The sequence below is a fragment of the Anabrus simplex genome, chromosome 2 (assembly GCF_040414725.1).
Source record: "Anabrus simplex isolate iqAnaSimp1 chromosome 2, ASM4041472v1, whole genome shotgun sequence".
In the NCBI taxonomy this organism is placed as follows: Eukaryota; Metazoa; Arthropoda; class Insecta; order Orthoptera; family Tettigoniidae; genus Anabrus; species Anabrus simplex.
Genome location: NC_090266.1, coordinates 982,178,300 through 982,198,181, shown reverse-complemented (window position 1 = coordinate 982,198,181; position 19,882 = coordinate 982,178,300). Strand labels below are relative to the sequence as shown.

Below are 19,882 nucleotides of genomic sequence, written 5' to 3'. Positions count from 1 at the left end.
AAAGTTGGTTTGAAAACAGGAGCTGACTTCCTTCTCACAGAATACTGCCGATTGCAACTGCGAGCTCACTGCATTAGCTTTACTACACCTTGATTCAATCCCACTTACTAAATTACCATCCTGGGAGAACACACAACCTAAACACTTGAAATTATCGACCTGATCTAGCTTTGTATCACCAACCTGACATTCAGTTCTGTTGAATTTCTTACCTACTGACATCAATTTAGTCTTCAAGAGGCTAATTTTCATACCTTACTCATTGCACCTATTTTCAAGTTCCAAGATATTGGACTGCAGGCTTTGGACACAGTCTGCCATTAAGACCATGTCGTCAACATAGGCCAAACTGCTTACTTGATTTCCACCTAAGTGAATCCCTCCCTGCCATTTTATACCTTTCAGCAGATGATCCATGTAAACTACAAACAGCAAAGGTGAAAGATTACAGCCTTGTCTAACCCCTGTACGTACCCTGAACCAAGAACTCATTCTACCCTGAACCAAGAACTCATTCTACCATAAATTCTCACTGAAGCCCAGTTGTCAACATAAATGTCTTTGATTGATTTTAATAATCTACCTTTAATTCCATAGTCCCCCAGTATAGTGAACATCTTTTCCCTCGGTACCCTGTCCTGTGCGTTCTCTAGATCTATGAAACATAAACACAACTGCCTATTCCTCTCGTAGCATTTTTCATTTACCTGGCGCATACTGAAAATCTGATCCTGACAGCCTCTCTGTGATCTAAAACCACACTGGTTTTCATCCAACTTCCCCTCAACGACTGATCGCCCCTCCCTTCCAAGATGCCAGTGAATACTTTGCCTGGTATACTAATTAATGAGATACCTCAATAGTTGTTGCAATCCTCCCTGTTCCCTTGCTTATAGATAGGTGCAATTACTGCTTTTGTCCAATCTGAAGGTACCTTACCAACACTCCACGCTAATTTTACTACTCTATGAAGCCATTTCATCCCTGCCTTCCTATTATACTTCACCATTTCAGGTCTAATTTCATCTATTCCTGCTGCCTTATGACAATGGAGTTTATTTACCACCCTTTCCACTTCCTCGAGCATAATTTCACCAACATCATTTTCCTCCTCCCCATGAGCTTGGCTGTTTGCAACACCACCAGGATGATTTCCTTTTACATTGAGAAGATGTTCAAAATATTCCCTCCACCTGTCCAGTGATTCCCTAGGATCTATTATGAGTTCACCTGAATTACTCAAAACACTGTTCATTTCCTTTTTCCCTCCCCTCCTAAGATTCTTCATTACTGTCCAGAAAGGTTTCCCTGCTGCTTGACCGAGCATTTCCAGGTTATTACCAAAATCTTCCCATGACTTCTTTTTGGATTCAACTACTGTTTGTTTCGCTCTGTTTCTTTCATCTACGTACAAATCCCTGTCTGCTTCGGCCCTTGTTTGGCGCCATTTCTGATAAGCCTTTTTTTCTTTTTTTTTTACAGGCTGCTCTCACTTCATCATTCCACCAAGATGTTCGCCTTTTCCCATCTTTACACACAGTTGTTCCTAGGCATTCCCTTGCTGTTTCTACTACAGCATCCCTGTATGCCACCCATTCACTTTCTATGTCCTGAACCTGCTTACTGTCTACTGTTCGAAACTTCTCACTGATCATATCCATGTACTTCTGTCTAATTTCCTCATCCTGGAGATTTTCTATCCTTATTCGTTTGCAGACAGATTTCACTTTCTCTACCCTAGGCCTAGAGATACTTAGTTCACTACAGATCAGATAGTGGTCTGTATCATCGAAAAATCCCCGAAAAACTCTTATATTCCTAACAGATTTCCTGAATTTAAAGTCTGTTAAGATATAGTCTGTTATGGATCTGGTACCCGTACCCCCCATGTGTAGCGGTGAATAGCCTTATGTTTGAAGAATGTATTCGTAACTGCTAAGCCCATACTAACACAGAAGTCCAGCAAACACTTGCCTTTCCCATTAGCTTCCATATCTTCCCCACATTTACCAATCACCCTTTCGTATCCTTCAGTTCTATTCCCAACTCTCGCATTGAAATTGCCCATTAGCGCTATTCTATCCTTGCTGTTGACCCTGACCACGATGTCACTGAATGCTTCATAAAACTTGTCAATTTCATCCTCATCTGCACCCTCACATGGTGAATACACGGCCACAGTTCTAGTCCTAATTCCTCCAACTGACAAATCTACCCACATCATTCGCTCATTTACGTGCCTAACAGGAACTATGTTACGTGCAATGGTATTCCTGATAATGAGCCCTACCCCAGACTCTGCCCTTCCCTTTCTAACACCTGTCAAGTACACTTTATAATCTCCTATCTCTTCCTCATTATCTCCCCTTACCCGATTATCACTTATTCCTAGCACATCCAGATGCATCCTCTTTGCTGACTCAGCCAGTTCTACCTTCTTTCTTCCATAAGCCCCATTAATATTGATAGCTCCGCATCGAATTTCATTTCGTTCACCAAGTTGTTTCCAAGGAGTCCCTCGCCCTGTCAAATGGGAGTGGGACTCCATTAGTCCCATAGTTCCGAGGCTTGCTTAAAATGTTCTGAGCTCGGTAAATGCATGAAGCAGGATGCTACCCTGCTTGCACATAGTCGAAGTGAGGATCTCTCCTCTGACGGGTTATGGACCATCGGTGAATTGTGTAGTCCTAGCCGCCTGAGCACAAGGAGGGCCATGACTCAGAATATGTCAGAGATGCCCACTCCCATTCCATAGCAGCTGGTATCCCGACTCTCAGGACCACTTACTAGGCCACTCAGCCGTTGCCCAAGGTTCATGAACTAGGACGTGTCTGCAGTAACCCACAAACATGAACCATTAAATAACATTTTTTTTAAATATAATGGAACATGTTTCATCTATCTTGTAGACATCATTAGCCGAAAAGTTTTAAGATCATTTTTTTTGCTAGGGGCTTTACGTCGCACCAACACAGATAGGTCTTATGGCGACGATGGGATAGGAAGGCCTAGGAGTTGGAAGGAAGTGGCCGTGGCCTTAATTAAGGTACAGCCCCAGCATTTGCCTGGTGTGAAAATGGGAAACCACGGAAATCCATCTTCAGAGCTGCCGATAGTGGGATTCGAACCTACTATCTCCCGGATGCAAGCTCACAGCCGCGCGCCTCTACGCGCATGGCCAACTCGCCCGGTAGTTTTAAGATCAAGCACAATTCATTTTATGCAATTAGCCAGCCATATCAAAAGTGGTGCCTTCGGTAAAGAACTGGGTCAGCCCTTGGGTCTTCATCCTCCTGGCGTTAAAGTGGTGATCTTGTGGTGTCCGTCGCTGCTCCTGAATGTTATTTAAAAAATCTCCTCAGTCACGGAGTAGAAAACTGGGTCAAGATCAACCCACCTGTTAGTAGAATACTACAGCTGGGTTAATTTCCGTTGACCGTGAAACCAGTTCCCATTCAGTCACGGAACAACTTTTCTTATCTAATCCCATAACTAGGTCAAATATTTCCCATTTAAATGCTGGACTGGAAATTACTGAAATTGATGTCCTCGTAAAATCTGTTTACACGGGCAAGCTACTAAACTTTGGATGACTATCTGGAAACTGTTCTTTCCTCTGGAAATCGAAAAATAAAAACCATTCTCAAAAGTTTAATGTCTTGAATAATTTAAATGCAGACTGAGCGTCTTAAATTGAAGTTCAAGTCCCCGCACGAATAAGAAACATAAGTTCTTGCCCGCACTCACGTAAATAATACTTCTCTCGATGTTACCCGCACAGAATCTCCCCGAATAATTGGGTAGCTAGCCCACGCTCACATGCTATTATCAAGTTATCCTGTAAGACGCCGTTGTATCCTCAGTCAGGGCCATTTGCGTAGCGAAATTGATTATGGCTCTATAATTTCATTGCCTCAACACATCGCGTACTAGAAGCTTACTTCAAACATATATTTGCAGCTTCTCTAGCCTCCCTCCAGGCCTCCGAAATGTTGTCCGTTGGTCAGGCCATTGGATTCTATTGTTTCCTTGTTCTGCTTTGTGTATGTCATGTCAAAATTCCTCCTTCTTAACTTATCTGGCGAGGAAACAAACCCGAGCTCCAATCTCCCTGCAGAAATTTCGACATCTGCTGCTGAATGTAGATGTTCCCTGCCAGTTCTTTATAATTGTATATAGCCTGCCAGTTACTATTACTTAATAAAATAGAATCTTCTTTATACGTTCGAATAGATGACTGATTAATTAAATGAGCACTTCCATAAGGGCTCAACGTAGACCAAGATATGAATATCACAAGCACGTTAGAACAGGTATAAGATATCCTATGTTAATTTTTGTTCTTTTGGTAATCTATTTGTTCTTGTTTGCATTGAAATTTTTTCATTTAGGTTATGTGTCATTACTGCTCCATGATATTTAAATTGTGTTACTTTTTTTATTTTGTTACTATTCATGGTAACTTCCTTTTTTTGTGTGTTGGTTTTAGGGCATAATTTCTGTTTTTTCAAATGATATTTTGAGGCCAATTTTATTTGCAATGTTTTGAAGTTCTGATAACTGGGTTTTTGCTTCTTGTATCTCAGCTGCGAGTAACATTAAATCGTCGGTAAAACCCAGGCAATTTGTTTTGATTTTTCGTCCAGTCTTTATTTTGGGGGGTACGTTTCTAGAGCACATTTAAATAATAGTGATGAGAGCCCATCTTCCTGCCGAAATCCAGTTTTAATTTTAAATGACTCTGATATTTCACCCCTAAACTTCACTTTGGATTTGGTGTTAGTGAGAGTCAATGTTATCATGTTTATTAAGTTGGGGTGTATTCCAAGTTGTCTTAAAATTTTAGAGAGACTCTCTGGATGCAATCATAAGCTTTCTTGAAATTTACAAATGTTATCATGATCTGATCAGGACAGCTCCTCCAGGGTCTTGAAACATCCTTGATATTCTCCTAGTTCTTTCTCAAGTTGTAAACTTATCCTATTGAGGATGATTATTGAAAAGATTTTGTATGTTATGTCTAGGAGCGAGATACCCCTGTAGTTATTAGGGTCGGTTTTGTCTACTTTTTTGTGCAGTGGATAAATGAGGGCTTTTATCCAGTGTTCTGGTAGTTTTTCTTTAATCCAGGTAGAGGCAAGTTGCTGGTGGAGGGCAACTTTTGCTGATCTTCCTGCATATTTCCATATTTCCCCATTAATATTGATAGCTCCCCATCGAATTCCATTTCGGTCGCCAAGATGTTTCCAAGGAGCCCCTCTCCTATCAAATAGGAGTGGGACTCCGTTACTCTCATAGGTCCAAGGCTTGCTTAAAATGCTCTGAGTGTGGCAAATTCATGAAGCAGATTGCTACCCTACCATTTTTGTAAAGAAAGAAATTTCCACACTTCTTTGCCATCCAGTTTTTTCAAAACCTCACTATTTGTTTCATTTTTCAGTGTATACTTGTAAAACACATTTAGACAACTCAATTGACACCTCACAGAATATACTACCACATTGGATTCAGGAGCTACACTAACTGTTAGCTGTGTGACATCGGCAGCCCTGAAAATGGTTTTCCATGGTTTCCCATTTTCACACCAGGCAAATGCTGGTCTGTACCTTAATTAAGGCCACGGCCGCTCCCTTCCCACCCCTAGCCCTTTCCTGTCCGATCGTCGCCATAAGACGTATCTGTGTCGGTGTGACGTAAAGCAACTAGCAAAAAAATAAATAAATAAAGCTGTGTGACTGAGTGATTTTAGTGCAAGTTGGCAGTGCTGTTGCATCATGAATGTGTCATACTGAGATTGGACTCTTGTTCTAAAACTATTCTACATCAAAATATTACACATTCTTCTAAACTGTTTGTATTTTTCTGAAAATGCAGTTCATTGCCGTAATATTCGCTTGTAGTATTAATTCTCAACTATGCAGCTGACCTTAATGGGGCATGATGATAAGATATAAAGAAAATGAAAGAAGGCATAAAAATCAAACATTTCACTTTCATTGCATTTATTGCAGTTGCAATATTTTCATGCCTCTCCGTACAATATTCCTACACCTTCCACATTTCCTCACCTTTCCCTAACATTACTATTTCTTAACACAACCAATTTGCTGACTCTAACTATTCTAGTACCTTTCTTTCTTACTGCATCCCCTTCAAATAGTAGTTTGTTTGGAAACTGATGTCTTTTAGACTTCTGTGGTCTGTTACAAAGAAAGAGAATTCCCCTTAGCTTTTGACCCAAGGCATTCTGAAAACATTATAGCTTTGAACATCTGAGAAATAGAATGCTAGCATTGCTTTCACGTGGTCCAGCAAGCTTTTATGTCCTATCGCTCTAGAGACTTCCGGTTGTTTGAATTATACTTGTAAAGTATATCCTTGACTCAAGACTATGAGTGAATTATAAATGCTTTTTCCATTTTCATAGTTACTAGAATATTGATCTCTAGGACCAATGACTAACAGAACAACCATTTAGCCATCCCATTTCTCTAAAATATACTGCCGGGGAAAAAGTCGTGCTACATCCTCAAAGGCAAGGTTATTTTAGTCTCGAGTGATTTGACCGGTAGTCGTCATTGCAGGAGTATATGATTAGAAATTCAGGGCAAATGGAACACATCACAATAAAGGTTGCCGAAACAGTCGCAGCAACACACAGTGTATCCCCCTGCAAATGGTCATAAAGGTGCCGAATGGCATCCTGCAATAGATTGTCCCAAGCATCTTGCACGTTTTGATGCAATTCAGCAATGGTTCTTGCAGCGTAAGTTCCCAATTCGCCATGTCTTATATGTTTTCAATTGGTGAGAGATCCATTGATCTGCCGGGCTGAATGGCTCAGACGGTTGAGGCGCTGGCCTTCTGACCCCAACTCGGCAGGTTCGATCGTGGCTCATTCCGGTGGTGTAGGTGCTCAAATACGTCAGCCTCGTGTCGGTAGATTTACTGGCACGTAAAAGAACTCTTGCTGGGTGTCATGGGCGAATGCACTCTGGAATATGCCATTCACCCGGTTTACTCCGTACATGTGTACGTCAATCACTTGCATATGGACGGAACCCACTCTCGTCACTGAAGACAACGGAGCACCATTCCCCTCTACAGGAGACTCTTTCAGGACACCAGAGTAGCCATCCTTGGCGGTGTCGTGGTGTGATTGGTAGCCTGGCCAGAGGCACAAGTGATCGTAATCCTGCTGCAAGCAGACAGTTCCCAATGGTCCTTGGTGATACAGCAGGCGCAACATGTGACTAGATTTTGTTCCTGGATGATGTTCAGTCACTCCTCGCACAATGCGTCGATCTTGACATGTGTCTGTACTACGCAGACGTCCGGAGCCTGGTCTCTAGATGTGGGAATGTTCCACAGACCACTGCTGAAGGCAACGACACACCACCAATACATTGAGCCCAGCATGCAGCAATCTGTCGATACATCATGTCAGCTTCCTGCAGGCCCACAATACGACCACGTTCAAATGGCTGTAGTTGTTTAACAGGAGCACGTACTCGTCGGTGGGGCATGGTTGTACCCCAGAATAAATGTTGCAAACACTGTTCATCTCTACATCAGCACAGTTACCACCTGCAGAGTCAAATCACAGTGCACACGTAGAGGCCTCCTGAGCGCCGATGTCCGTGACAAATGAATCACTAACACAACAACCCCTAGTATGCATATATTATATCCTGGTGCCACTGAACACACTCCTTGGGGATGTTGCTTGCTTTTTTTGTTTATTTTTTCCCGGCAAGGTATATACTCTTACTTCCCACTGTACAATTGTATATATAAATTGGTGATATTAAGTTATTTTCTTGTGATGAGTAAATGATCAGGTACTGCTGCACAATTTAAATTTAAAGTAGCTTGTTGAGAGAGTTCTCAGATCACTTTATGGTGAGTTAAGTGAAACACCATTTATCTGATATTTTAAATTTTTATATTCATTAATTCATTATTACTTTTTGTTTGCTACAGGAAAATACGTGAGATTGTAGATACATTTGGCAGTCATCTCAACATCGAACTTCAGCAACGTGGTGTTGAATTCTCACAGTTATTTCGCAAGTATGAGCACTTGCGCCCTGCTCTGTTAGAGAGAATGCCACCCATGGAATTAACTCGGCCTAGCAACGGATCTGGAGTTATAACCAATGGAGAAGCAGATGACATGGAAATTCTTGCAGACGATAGCAGTTTACTGTTAGTCGATAACAAGAAATTAATTTCAAATACAGTTGAAACTCAGGACTCGGTAAGACTGTGATTTGGAAATGTTCTAAACTTTATCTGTCACTTCCACTTTTGTTATCTTGGTTGTGATTTTCTGGGTATTACTTTTATTGATGTAATTGAGCACTATGTCCGGTGCAGCATCAGTTCCTAACAAGAAGATTCATTCTCGCTTAACTTCACCATCCCATGAAACTTCATGTCTTTGTCAAGAAGTAATGCAATTTTGAAATGGTTAGCAGTATATAGAACCTCTGAATGAAGTAAAAATAACGATCCACGAGAAGCATGCCTGTTACAATATTCACAACATATGCCCCACAAAGATTTGTAGTCTTGGATTTTATAAAAATATTATAAAAATAAGTATATTTTCAATACAATATATCAAGTGTAATATCATTTACATGAGCACTTGCACCCTGCTTTGTTATAGAGAATGCCACCCATGAAATTAACTCGGCCTAGCAACAGATCTGGAATTTAAACCATTGGAGAAGCAGATGACATGGAAGCTCATGCACATGATAGCAGTTTACTGTTAGTTGATGGTATTGAACAGGTTGGCAGTTAGTTGAATGGGAGTACCCGCCATGTAACCGAATTGATGGAGACGTTAAATACATTTCCGAAGTGCTAAAATTTATTAACTTCACACGCTTTATAAAAATGATTTCTTCCATATGAAGAACTTTTTGCCAAACTCTTTCACGTAATATCTTAATTTTTTAACCTTCATTGCATTTCACTTTAGCCATGATGCGTTTCACTGCAGTATTACATGTGTGACCAATCTGTTGAAATCCATTAGTGGTGAAAAGGGAAGGGATGTGAAACTGGACCCATCAGGTATGAACTGGGTGAGAGATAACATTAATTCCTTGTTGCTAATTGCTTCTGAACTAAATACAGTAGAAGTCTGTTATAGCGAGAATTTACGACGACAAAAAATTTACACGCCTAGCGGATTGTTGTAATACCCAATTTTCCCTAAATTTCAGAAAAGATATGCAAAAAACCAAATACTTCAACATGCGTGTATCATGGAAACATATTGAACATGCCGGCAAAATAATAATAATTTTGCTGTAAATTTATGAGGGAACAGCCTTTCTGAAATGTAACCTGTCGTGGTAATGAACTAAACTCTGAAATCAGTGATGCATACTGTCGTATCTTGATGTGTCACGTTTTTATTTATGTGCTGTGTCATATTTTTATTTATTTACTGTACCTAGTACTAAAATCAACTGCCGGGGTGAGTAGCCTGGACTCTCTTAAGGTACCCGGCAGCTATAATCGCTCATAGCATAGCCCTGCCTATCTTAATGTGGCCAGGCGCGGGTAAACGGCGGGAAAATTATCCCTACATTTACCAAGTTTACATTATGTGTTTCATCACAAACTATGGTTTACCTTTGTAAGTTCAGGAGTCAAATATAGATATATATTGTCACTTACAGGTAACCATAAAAGCTGATTGACTTTAATTTCATCTTTGCTACACTCTTTTGATATTGTTGTTGTCCCCTTCAAGAAAGTTAAAATACAGTATTTTTCTCTATGCATCAGTTTTAACACATACCTAGATTTCCACACACTGTGAATTTCATCTACCTGTTTGCAGTCTATCACTTGTTCTGTAGTTAAATATGCATGCAACTGCTGTTCTGAGTCAATAATAATGAAATCTTTTTTACCCTGATATGAACTCATTTTTCTTTTACATTATTTACATTATTATTATTAGTGTGGGGAAAGGAAGTATTTCATACAGTTGAAAGTTTCTCTTGTCACTCAGAGGCATAATCACTCTGTATACCAGCATATTCTTTTTTATGAATGCAATTACAGTTGCAATCTTGTACAGTAAATGATCTCGAGTCATATCCAACTCCAATGGGAGGGTCATCCCTTGTGGAAACTGACCTTGGGATTTCCAGTAAGCTTTCAAAATCTCAGAAGGGATTAAAATTTGCATATGAATTATCCCTAACTGTGCATACATTATCCCCGATGATATCACCTTATACTGATCGTACACGTGGGAAATGAGATCCTCTATTTCTATTAAATGTCAGTTAATAGCATTCTCTATATCTGAGTGAACTCACGTCTTAACTGACTCGTTTAGTTTCCCAAAAATCCTTTTATCTGCTCTAAATTCTTATTTAATTTTAATTCATTAGCCATCACGTCATACAAGGTATTATTCATATACTGCTGTATAGGCTTTACGATAATCATTTCCTCTTTTGCAAGTTTAAGCGTTGAAAACTATTTATTTATTTATTTATTTATTTATTTATTTATTTATTTATTTATTTATTTATTTATTTATTTATTTATTTATTTATTTATTTATTTTCTTGTTTTATATGGCGGGACTCAGGCTATGAAGCCTGCTATTCTGTCCCTCTCCCTAATTCCGAAATTTTGTCTTGATAGAACTCGGCATAGTCACTGTCTAGTGTTCCAAATAGCATTTTCAATAACATGCCAATAAAATTAAATAATCTTCTCTTTTCTCATTTTACTGTATTTTAGTAAATTTTTTAAAAAGTCTCATAATTCCTGTACCCTCTGTAAATGATTAATCTCCATCTGCACTTCATTTTGGCAGGTAATATTTAATTCACACTGTAGTTGATAACATAACACCTGAGTCTTTTGTATGTTTTTCCTAATTACCGTGAACGCCTCCGTTAATTTACTTAAGTTATCATAAGTGACCAATCTCCACTCTGTAGTAGACAATTGTACACTTCCCTCATCTTTGAAATATATTCCCTGAGTTTTCTCGTAAGGAGTTAACTGAAATTCTATTCCTTTCCCAACTATTTTTCCTGAAAAGTGCACTATAATTACTACATAATTTATCCAATACATCTTGAATGAAGTTTCCGCCTTCTTGTTTCTTACGGATGACTTGTAAAGAAAAGTTTCTGTTGTACTGTACTCTAGGGGTACTATATTTGTGGTTTTGCTAAGTGTAGACATCTCCACGGTTCATATAGCTGTTCTAACTTGCACACCCTTGTTGGGTTTTTATGTCATTTCACTCCCGTACATGCAATTGCTGAAGTGTAGTTCGTTCGACTCGCTCTCTTATCAGCGGTAAGGCATGCTGTGTTTACTGACAGCGACTTATGATAGGGGCTACAGCCTCCCTTTATCTACTGAGTACTGTTGTGTCAGCCTGGACTTGTAATAAGCAGTCACTCATTCGCTCTTTTCAATATCGCAATTCCTTACTCAGCAGACCTACTCTCACATCATGTTATGGGTATAATTTTCACTTTTCATTAGGCTGGAGCCTTGTCACCTTGTAATATGCACACGTTAAATTATCACATCTCCCTGTTCATTGCTACTCTATGGGATCGGACCCTTGGTCTTGTCTCCCATAGCGTGAGATTGACATTTAGGCTGGGGCTCTCACCGACCACAACCTTTCTGACGGGTGTTACAATAGCTCGCACTGTGCTCTGTTCCACCATTTATATATTTATTGGCCCCTTGGTTAACCGGGTTCGAATCTCTTAACTCCTTCTCACCTGTGATTTTATTTTTCTGGCACAAGGACAAGAGTGGATAAATGTTTCTACATCCTTCTTCATATTTGGCCACTGTATAACATCTTTAATTTGCACTAGTGTTCTCGTGTTCCCTTGATTTCCGCCTACAAGGGATGTATGGGCATTACATAGTATTGCCAACCTATCCTCTTCAGTTAGGTCCTTACGCTCACTAACAGGTGAATTTCTTTCTTCAGACTCACTCTCCTCTGCTATTGCATCCTCGGAGTTAGAGTCTTTAGTTCATACCTCTTTTCCTGACCTCTCTGCTTGTGCATCCTCAAGATCATTCCGGTCATTATTTACTCTTTCGGTTTCACCTGTCTCTGCTGTCACTTCGGACTTAATTCCCTTTGAACTCACCACTTGCACTGCTCCTGCAGGCACAGTGGGATTTCTGCTTAATGCATCAGCATTTTTATTCGTCTTGTACACTATCGTGTAATCATATTCGGCTAACTTCAGCCTGAACTTCATTTATCTGGATGACGGGTCTTAGACATTGAATACCCATTTCAGTGGCTTGTTGTCGTGTCACTACTATGAAGTGCCGCCCAAATAGGTGCGGTCAAAAATACTTCACACCCTATACCATAGCAAGTAATTCCTTCTCCGTAACTGAGTAGTTTTTCTTTGCTTTATTCAGTGTTCTGCTCACATGTGCCACTGGTAAATATTTTCCTAGCTCACCATGTGATAAGAATGCTCTAAGAGCTTCACCACTTGCATACATAGCTAGGATGAATGGCTTTGCGAAGTCTGGGTATTGTAATATGGGTTTTTCGGTCAATTTCTGTTTCAAGATGTTGAGAGCCGTCTCCTGCTTGTCTGCCCATACATAAGGGACATTGTTTTTCAGGAGTTCATACAGAGGTTTTGCCATCTTACTATACTCAGGTATGAATCTCCGATAATACCCGTTTAATCGTATAAATCCTTTTAATTGTTTTGTGGTTGTAGGCCTTGGAAAATTCCTTACTGCCTGAACCTTTTGCTCATCCGGCTGCACTCCATACTCGGTAATTACGTGGCCTAAGAATGACATCTCTGTTTGCAGGAATTCGCACTTATCTGGCTCTAATTTTAGCCGGTATTCCCTGAACCTCTCGAACACTTCCCGTAATTTCTGATTATGCTCCGGTTGAATTTGCATGTATTAAAATATCCATATAGATCAGGCATTTCACACCATTTAAGCCTGACAATGCTGTAGTCATCAGCCACATAAAAGTGCTAGGTGCGTCTTGAAGTCCCATTGGCATGCATAAATATTTGTAATGCTGCCCTAAGGCTGAGAATGCTGTCTTTTCATGGTCCTCTGGCCTTATCAACACCTGATGATGGCCTGATGGTAGGTCCTTAGTAGAAAAGTACCATGCTTTCCCTAAAGCATCCAAGAGCTCTGATATGGGAGGTATCGGAAACACAGTTCCTATTGTCACGTCATTTAATTTTTGAAAATCTACACAAATGCCGTATTTTTGCTTCCCTGAAGTGTCCATTTTCTTTGTGACAATGAATAATGGTGCAGACCATGGACTCGTACTACAGTAGGCGCAATTATTTCGTCCTCTAACATCTTGTCAATCTGCCTTTGAATCTGCTCCTTTTGAGCCTCAGGTAATCTGTAAGGTCTTACATTAATTTGAGGTTGCTTTTTCCTGACTCGAATTTCATGTTGCAGCACATCAGTATAGGTGAAAAATATAATTATATGTTGCACAAATAGCATATAACTCTTCTCGGTCTTAGGGTGCCAAATGGTCGACCCTTAATTGGTCTATCACCCTTTGTTTTTTTTTTTTTTTTTTTTTTTTTTTGCTAGTTGCTTTATGTCGCACCGACTCAGATAGGTCTTATGGCGACGATGGGACAGGATAGGGCTAGGAGTGGGAAGGAATCGGCCGTGGCCTTAATTAAGGTACAGCCCCAGCATTTGCCTGGTGTGAAAATGGGAAACCACGGAAAACCATTTTCAGGGCTGCCGATAGTGGGGTTCGAACCTACTATCTCCCGAATACCGGATACTGGCCGCACTTAAGCGACTGCAGCTATCGAGCTCGGTCACCCTTTGTTATAGACATTGCATTCTCATGTTTTACTTGGGTCACCTGGTTCTCTTTCTTTCGTTCAGTTCACTCTGAGATCGTCACATGTCTTATCTTTTGTAGAGAGAGTAGGGGGCTTTCAAAATTTACTTTGGTTTCCCTTGTATTAAGCTCGCTCACTACTGCCTTTTGTTTACATGCCTCCATTAAACAACTCGCTGTGTATACCCCTGGCAGAATTTGATTCTTCTCAATTACACATTCTGCCACTCTTTTGTCCGTTCTCACCTCGACATTTGTCTCTGTTATAGGTTTGAGGCAAATCGTGTGGACATGAGCGGTTTTCATAGTTATGTGGTGTTGCTTTCTCTATAGTATGACATAACCCTCTTTGAAATTTATTATATTATCCCTAAGTGTATTTCTGCCTATAATCCCATCATACTTGAGCTGTACATCGTCACGTCCTATGTGAAAATCTGCATCAACCCTCCTGTTGGAAGTCTTATGGTGCCCTTAGTTCTGATTCTCTCTGAACTTTTGTCCTTTACTTTGAGGGCAGCTTCCCTAACAACCATGGCTTCTTTTGGCACCACCTGTCTCTTTGGCACCACCTGTCTCTTTATAAGGGATACTTCACTCCCAGTATCCAGTAGGAATCGAAGGAGGTTCTTCTGACCTCGCATTCCAACTTCTACGGTACCTTCTAATGTACTTAAATTGTACCTGTTGATAATACTTATCTCACACATTTCCCATACACTTAGGCCCATTGGGTACCTGTGATCGAAAATCTCCATGTACCCATCTCGGTAATTAATTATGCTATCCTGCAGAAGGTCTCTCCCTATGAGACCATCAGTCCAAAGTCGAAATTCATCTCCGACAACATGAAATTCAGGGGAGAAATCCCCTTTCTGTAATACAATGCCCTTAGTGTGTGATGTTCTTCCTGTCACACCCGAGAGCTCCACTATTTGTTTACTATAATGAATCTCTCTTTTTGCTACACTTTTCTCTCGAATTAAGCTAATGTCGGCTCCTGTATCTACCAGAAATTTGAAGGGCTTACCCGCTCTTTAGCCCATACCAATATTGAACCTGTTCTGTCGTGTTACTTTTGTGACTGTTCCTATTGTCTGACCAACTGATCTTTGTTCGTTTTGTCACGGAGAGCTACGTGACTTCCGCGCTTTTCTGGGTTGCGCTCCTTCCTTCAGTCACACTACTTTCTTTTCCCTTTTTGAACCAGCAGGTTCTCTGTAAGTGACCCTTTTGTCTGCAAATTAAACATTTTCTTTCCTTCAATTGCTTTGGTCTTTTGCGACACTGGTATTGCTTGTGTCCCATTCTTCCTCAATTATAACATCGGATTATTGCACAGGCATTAATTTCACGAGAGCTGTGTTAGTCCTCCCTATATTTATTTCTACAGTCTCTCTCTGGATGTCCTATCTTCTGAAAATATTGGCAGGTAGGTGGACTTCTCTTGGGAGCTTTCTATACTCTACAATCCCTGGCTATATGCCCTTCACAATTACAATTTTAAGAGATTATTTTAATATTCGTCTTTCTTCCTGACGCTTGCCTGGTTGTTCGCGGTAACTGTCTGTTTGGATATACATTTGGTCTAATTTCTGTGGGCTTCCTGGCTTGAGTCATAAGCTGCTGTTTAGCTTGCACCGAAACTATTGCTACCTCTTCCTCTTTCACGGTATTGACAGCTCGTTCTAAAGTTTACACAGCCCAGCGCGGTATTGACAGCTCGTTCTAAAGTTTGCACGTCCCGGCTCTTAATAAGAGCTTGTATTCTTTCATCTCTGATGCCATGCACAAAGCTGGCTTTTACTCATTTCCGTATCGCTCATGCTTGGTGTTCCCTGGCAAGCAGCGGCTAGCCTTGGACCATCGCGTTTCGCACTTCAGTTCCCATGCGGTCAATTCTGGGCGCCCATTGCGCTATGTTCTCGCCCTTGCCCTGTCTCGAAGCAAACAATTGGCACGCATAAGAGTCTACTGTTTGCTTCTCAGAGTAATATTCCTCCAATTCTCCTTTAATATCCTCCCATGAATCTCTATCAGATCGCACTAATAATTTACTATGTGCATCCTCGTAACTTTTGTATTAATTTGCAAAATAATTCATGCTCTTCCGGCCTAACTAGCCCTATCGCCGTTTCAACGTTCTCACAGAATTCTTGTAATCTCTCTGGGTATAACCCATTGCACCCAGCCGCTATGAGTATTACAGCTTCTGTTCCTGATAAAAAGCGGCCATGCAGCACTCTGGTTGTCTCGTGCATTACATCTACATTATTAGGGGTAGGACTATCACTTCTATTTGACCCTTCCATTATGAATTGGCTTTTCACTCACCCTCTCAAAATACACCATTACCGAGCTCGATAGCTGCAGTCGCTTAAGTGCGGCCAGTATCCAGTATTCGGGAGATAGTAGGTTCGAACCCCACTGTCGGCAGCCCTGAAGATGGTTTTCCATGGTTTTCCATTTTCACACCAGGCAAATGCTGGGGCTGTACTTTAAGTAAGGCCACGGCCGCTTTCTTCTCACTCCTGGCCCTTCCCTGTCCCGTCGTCGCCATAAGACCTATCTGTGTCAGTGGGACATAAAGCAAGTAGCAAAAAAAAAAAAAAAAAAAAAAATACACCACTGGCCTCGAGCTGGATTGACTAGTCCCGATAGCTGCTGCTATCTGCTTTCTTTTGCTGGTTCCGCCTCCAACTGAATCGATCTCCGTCCTTTCCCGTTGCTTTCCTCACAATGTACCTGAAACAGCATTCATACACAATTACAATTCAATTCACTGATATTTTCGATCACTCGAGTGCTGTCCGATGATCGTAATTCCACTTATATTTCTGCCCACCAAATGAACACCAATTTTTTTTAAAGTGATTTTTCGTGAATTAATTATTACCCCACCCAAGTCCACCTGTCATATCCTAAGGATGGGCTGACGACTTTGGGAGTGTATAATCAGATTGGCAAAGATTAATTTCACTTTTATTCTAAGACCCTTGAATATACACAAATATATACAATTATACATACACTTCTGACACCATTGAAGTCTCAAATCTCTCTGAAACTTCAGATCTTTCTATAAATCGGTCTTTATATTATACAAGAATATATATATATTCACTGGATGAATATTTAACTACGGGATGAAGCCGATCTCTGTACAGCGGAAATCTTCGTTCTTCTGCGCTGTCGTCCAGGAACCCGTTACTTCGGCAGCGAGGCGAAACTTCTCCAAATAAGAATAATTTAGGTGGGATACTCCCAATTTTGGACAGTTTTTCCCGCCTCCCGATTATTCTATTTTTCTCCCTATTTTAGCTTATTTTTGGGTGGACTTCAAACATGTGTATTCAAATCCTGCCATTTCAGCTTCTTTATGCCAGTAGCTGGAAATCCTTTGCTCATTGGCCGTTTTCAAACGAAACATCAACAATTTATTAATGCGAGAAATGTGCGTGAATCTTAGATGTTGATTGAAACCTGTATATCGCGACGTGTGTATTGATTGTCAATCCCTCGTTCTCGCGTGGTATGTTTGTGTTCATTCACAGTTCACGTCAGTCTAGTCTATTCTAGAGACTAGTCGCTAGACATGGAGTCTTTTTTAGTAATTTAGTGACAGAATTTCAATGATAATGAATACTGAGTTTTCTAGAGATTTTAGGAGCCATTTTGAGACAATTCTAATTTTGATTAATCTCAATATAAGTAAAATAAATTTTTGCCTGTACATTGCTCAGAATTTAAAAAGAATGATATTTCTGTACTGGCCGTGACCACAGTAACAAGGGGAAATGAATGTATTAATTTTCCTTACTTTCTGCCTGTATGTATGTATGTACTGTATGTATGTACTTCACACAATGAAAGGCATATCGGGAAGTGTGGACGAAAAAGCCGTCAATGACCGGCTTCCAATTCTCCGTGAAATACTTAAAAGCTACGGGCCCAAAGATGTCTACAACGCTGATGAATCTACACTTTTCTATAATTAATTACCCTAAAGGACTCTTGCGGTTAACGTATCCACACAGACGCACACGAGATGCTGTCAGCTGGTACAATTAATTTTAGTCACATATATACACATAACCTTAATCACCGTATCACAAAAAAAAACACTTCACTTGTAGGATGTCAACAAAGCTGCCATCTTTAAAAACAACTGAATAACACAGCACATTGAGGTTACAACCTTGGAACACAAATAAAACAGTTGACAGCGTACAAGCATGTCACTTCAATATGGAGACTGCATTTACAGCATGTCAAACCAACAACTCTTTTCCAACAACTACCAAGGGCTAACATCAGCAACTCACAGTAACTCTCAATAACTTCACTGTCAAGATCATCTCTTTAGATATATTTTTCCGGGTTTCCAGAAAGATACTTTACAAAAAAACTACCTTCATGAATATTCCAGTGTGTCCAATACATAGATAACAATGTATAGAATATTCTCAAATGTTCTCGTCTGCCTATATCATTCTGGAAGTTAGTGTGTTTCACAATTACAGATTACTATATATATGTAAGAATAAATTAAAATATTAATCTACAGGTATTTACATTAACGGAACTGATATAAATGTCTATGTATATGACATAATTTCACACACAATACGATCATTCAACTACATAAATAATAATAAAACTAATACTTTCATGACATAACCTCAAAAAGAGCGCGATCAAAACGTCCGTACATATAACTTATGTAAATAATACTGATACTAATTTGCATGTAAACACTTCATAGCTATACAAACAGTAATAATAGTCGTAAAATAATAATAAGAATAATAATAATCGCGATTCAAATATTATAATAATAATAATAACCATAATAATTTGAGCTCGATACTTGTATCAGTTACTCATGGGTGAGAGAACATTGTTTTCAAGTTATACCTACTATCGCACTTGCGTCACGGTAAAGGTCGACCCATATCGTGAATGGGGTGATATGAGGAGTAGCAGGTATATGAACACATGTAAATATGAAGGGAAATTTCAGGAGAGTCTGTATAATTAATAATAATAATAATAATAATAATAATAATAACAATAATAATAATACCAAGCTCAATAGCTGCAGTCGCTTAAGTGCGGCCAGTATCCAGTAATCGGGAGATAGTGGGTTCGAGCCCCACTGTCGGCAGCCCTGAAGATGGTTTTCCGTGGTTTCCAATTTTCACACCAGGCAAATGCCGGGGCTGTACCTTAATTAAGGCCACGGCCGCTTCTTCCAATTCCCAGGCCTTTCCTCTCCCATCGTCGCCATAAGACCTATCTGTGTCAGTGCGACGTAAAGCAAAATAATAATAATAATAATAATAATAATAATAATAATAATAATAATAATAATAATAATAATAATGGGAATGATAGAAAGAACATTTCAAAGAAATAATCAGAGCATTCTATGTTGCGTTGTAATTTGTAAGCAAGAGTAGTGACTCAATCTTACGAAAGACATTGTGTAAGCTAAGTGCGCATTTTTATTTATTTATTTATTTATTTATTTATTTATTTATTTATTTATTTATTTATTCACGAAGCACAAGATACAGCTACACTGAGCAAATTTCACTTGCACTGTTAACGGACTATTTAACAAACGTAAACTTTCATAATAAAATATAATAAACATAACAAAATATAACAAGATCAGGTACACATCCTACTAATAACTGTCCAAATCGAAAACCATAGAATGTCCATGTTCATAGCCAAGTCGTCGTGGGTCAAGATGGCGGTATAATCCCTTCACATCAACTTATCTTTAAGATACTATTTACACATCTCTCGAATTCACTTTTATTTGATGCTATATCAAGCTCTTGTCTCCTATTAATATTGTTAAAGAGTGTTGGGAGGCGGATTAGGAAAGATCGTTGAAGTATTGAGTGCTGAGTGTGGGGAATGTGGAGAAGGTCTTTGGTTCTGGTGGAACGGGAAGGAACGCGG

General features: G+C 39.7%; 1 protein-coding gene across 12 annotated transcripts in view; it reads left to right on the top strand.

Moving 5' to 3' along the window:
* The window catches only part of AP-1gamma (adaptor protein complex 1, gamma subunit), a 792,649-nt gene that overhangs the window by 610,960 nt on the left and 161,807 nt on the right, over positions 1–19,882 (top strand). For all 12 annotated transcript variants that reach the window (XM_067141824.2, XM_067141823.2, XM_067141830.2 and 9 more), the window contains one exon: positions 7,984–8,260. In XM_067141824.2, the coding sequence (XP_066997925.1) occupies positions 7,984–8,260 (277 nt within the window). The remainder of the gene's footprint in view (positions 1–7,983; positions 8,261–19,882) is intronic.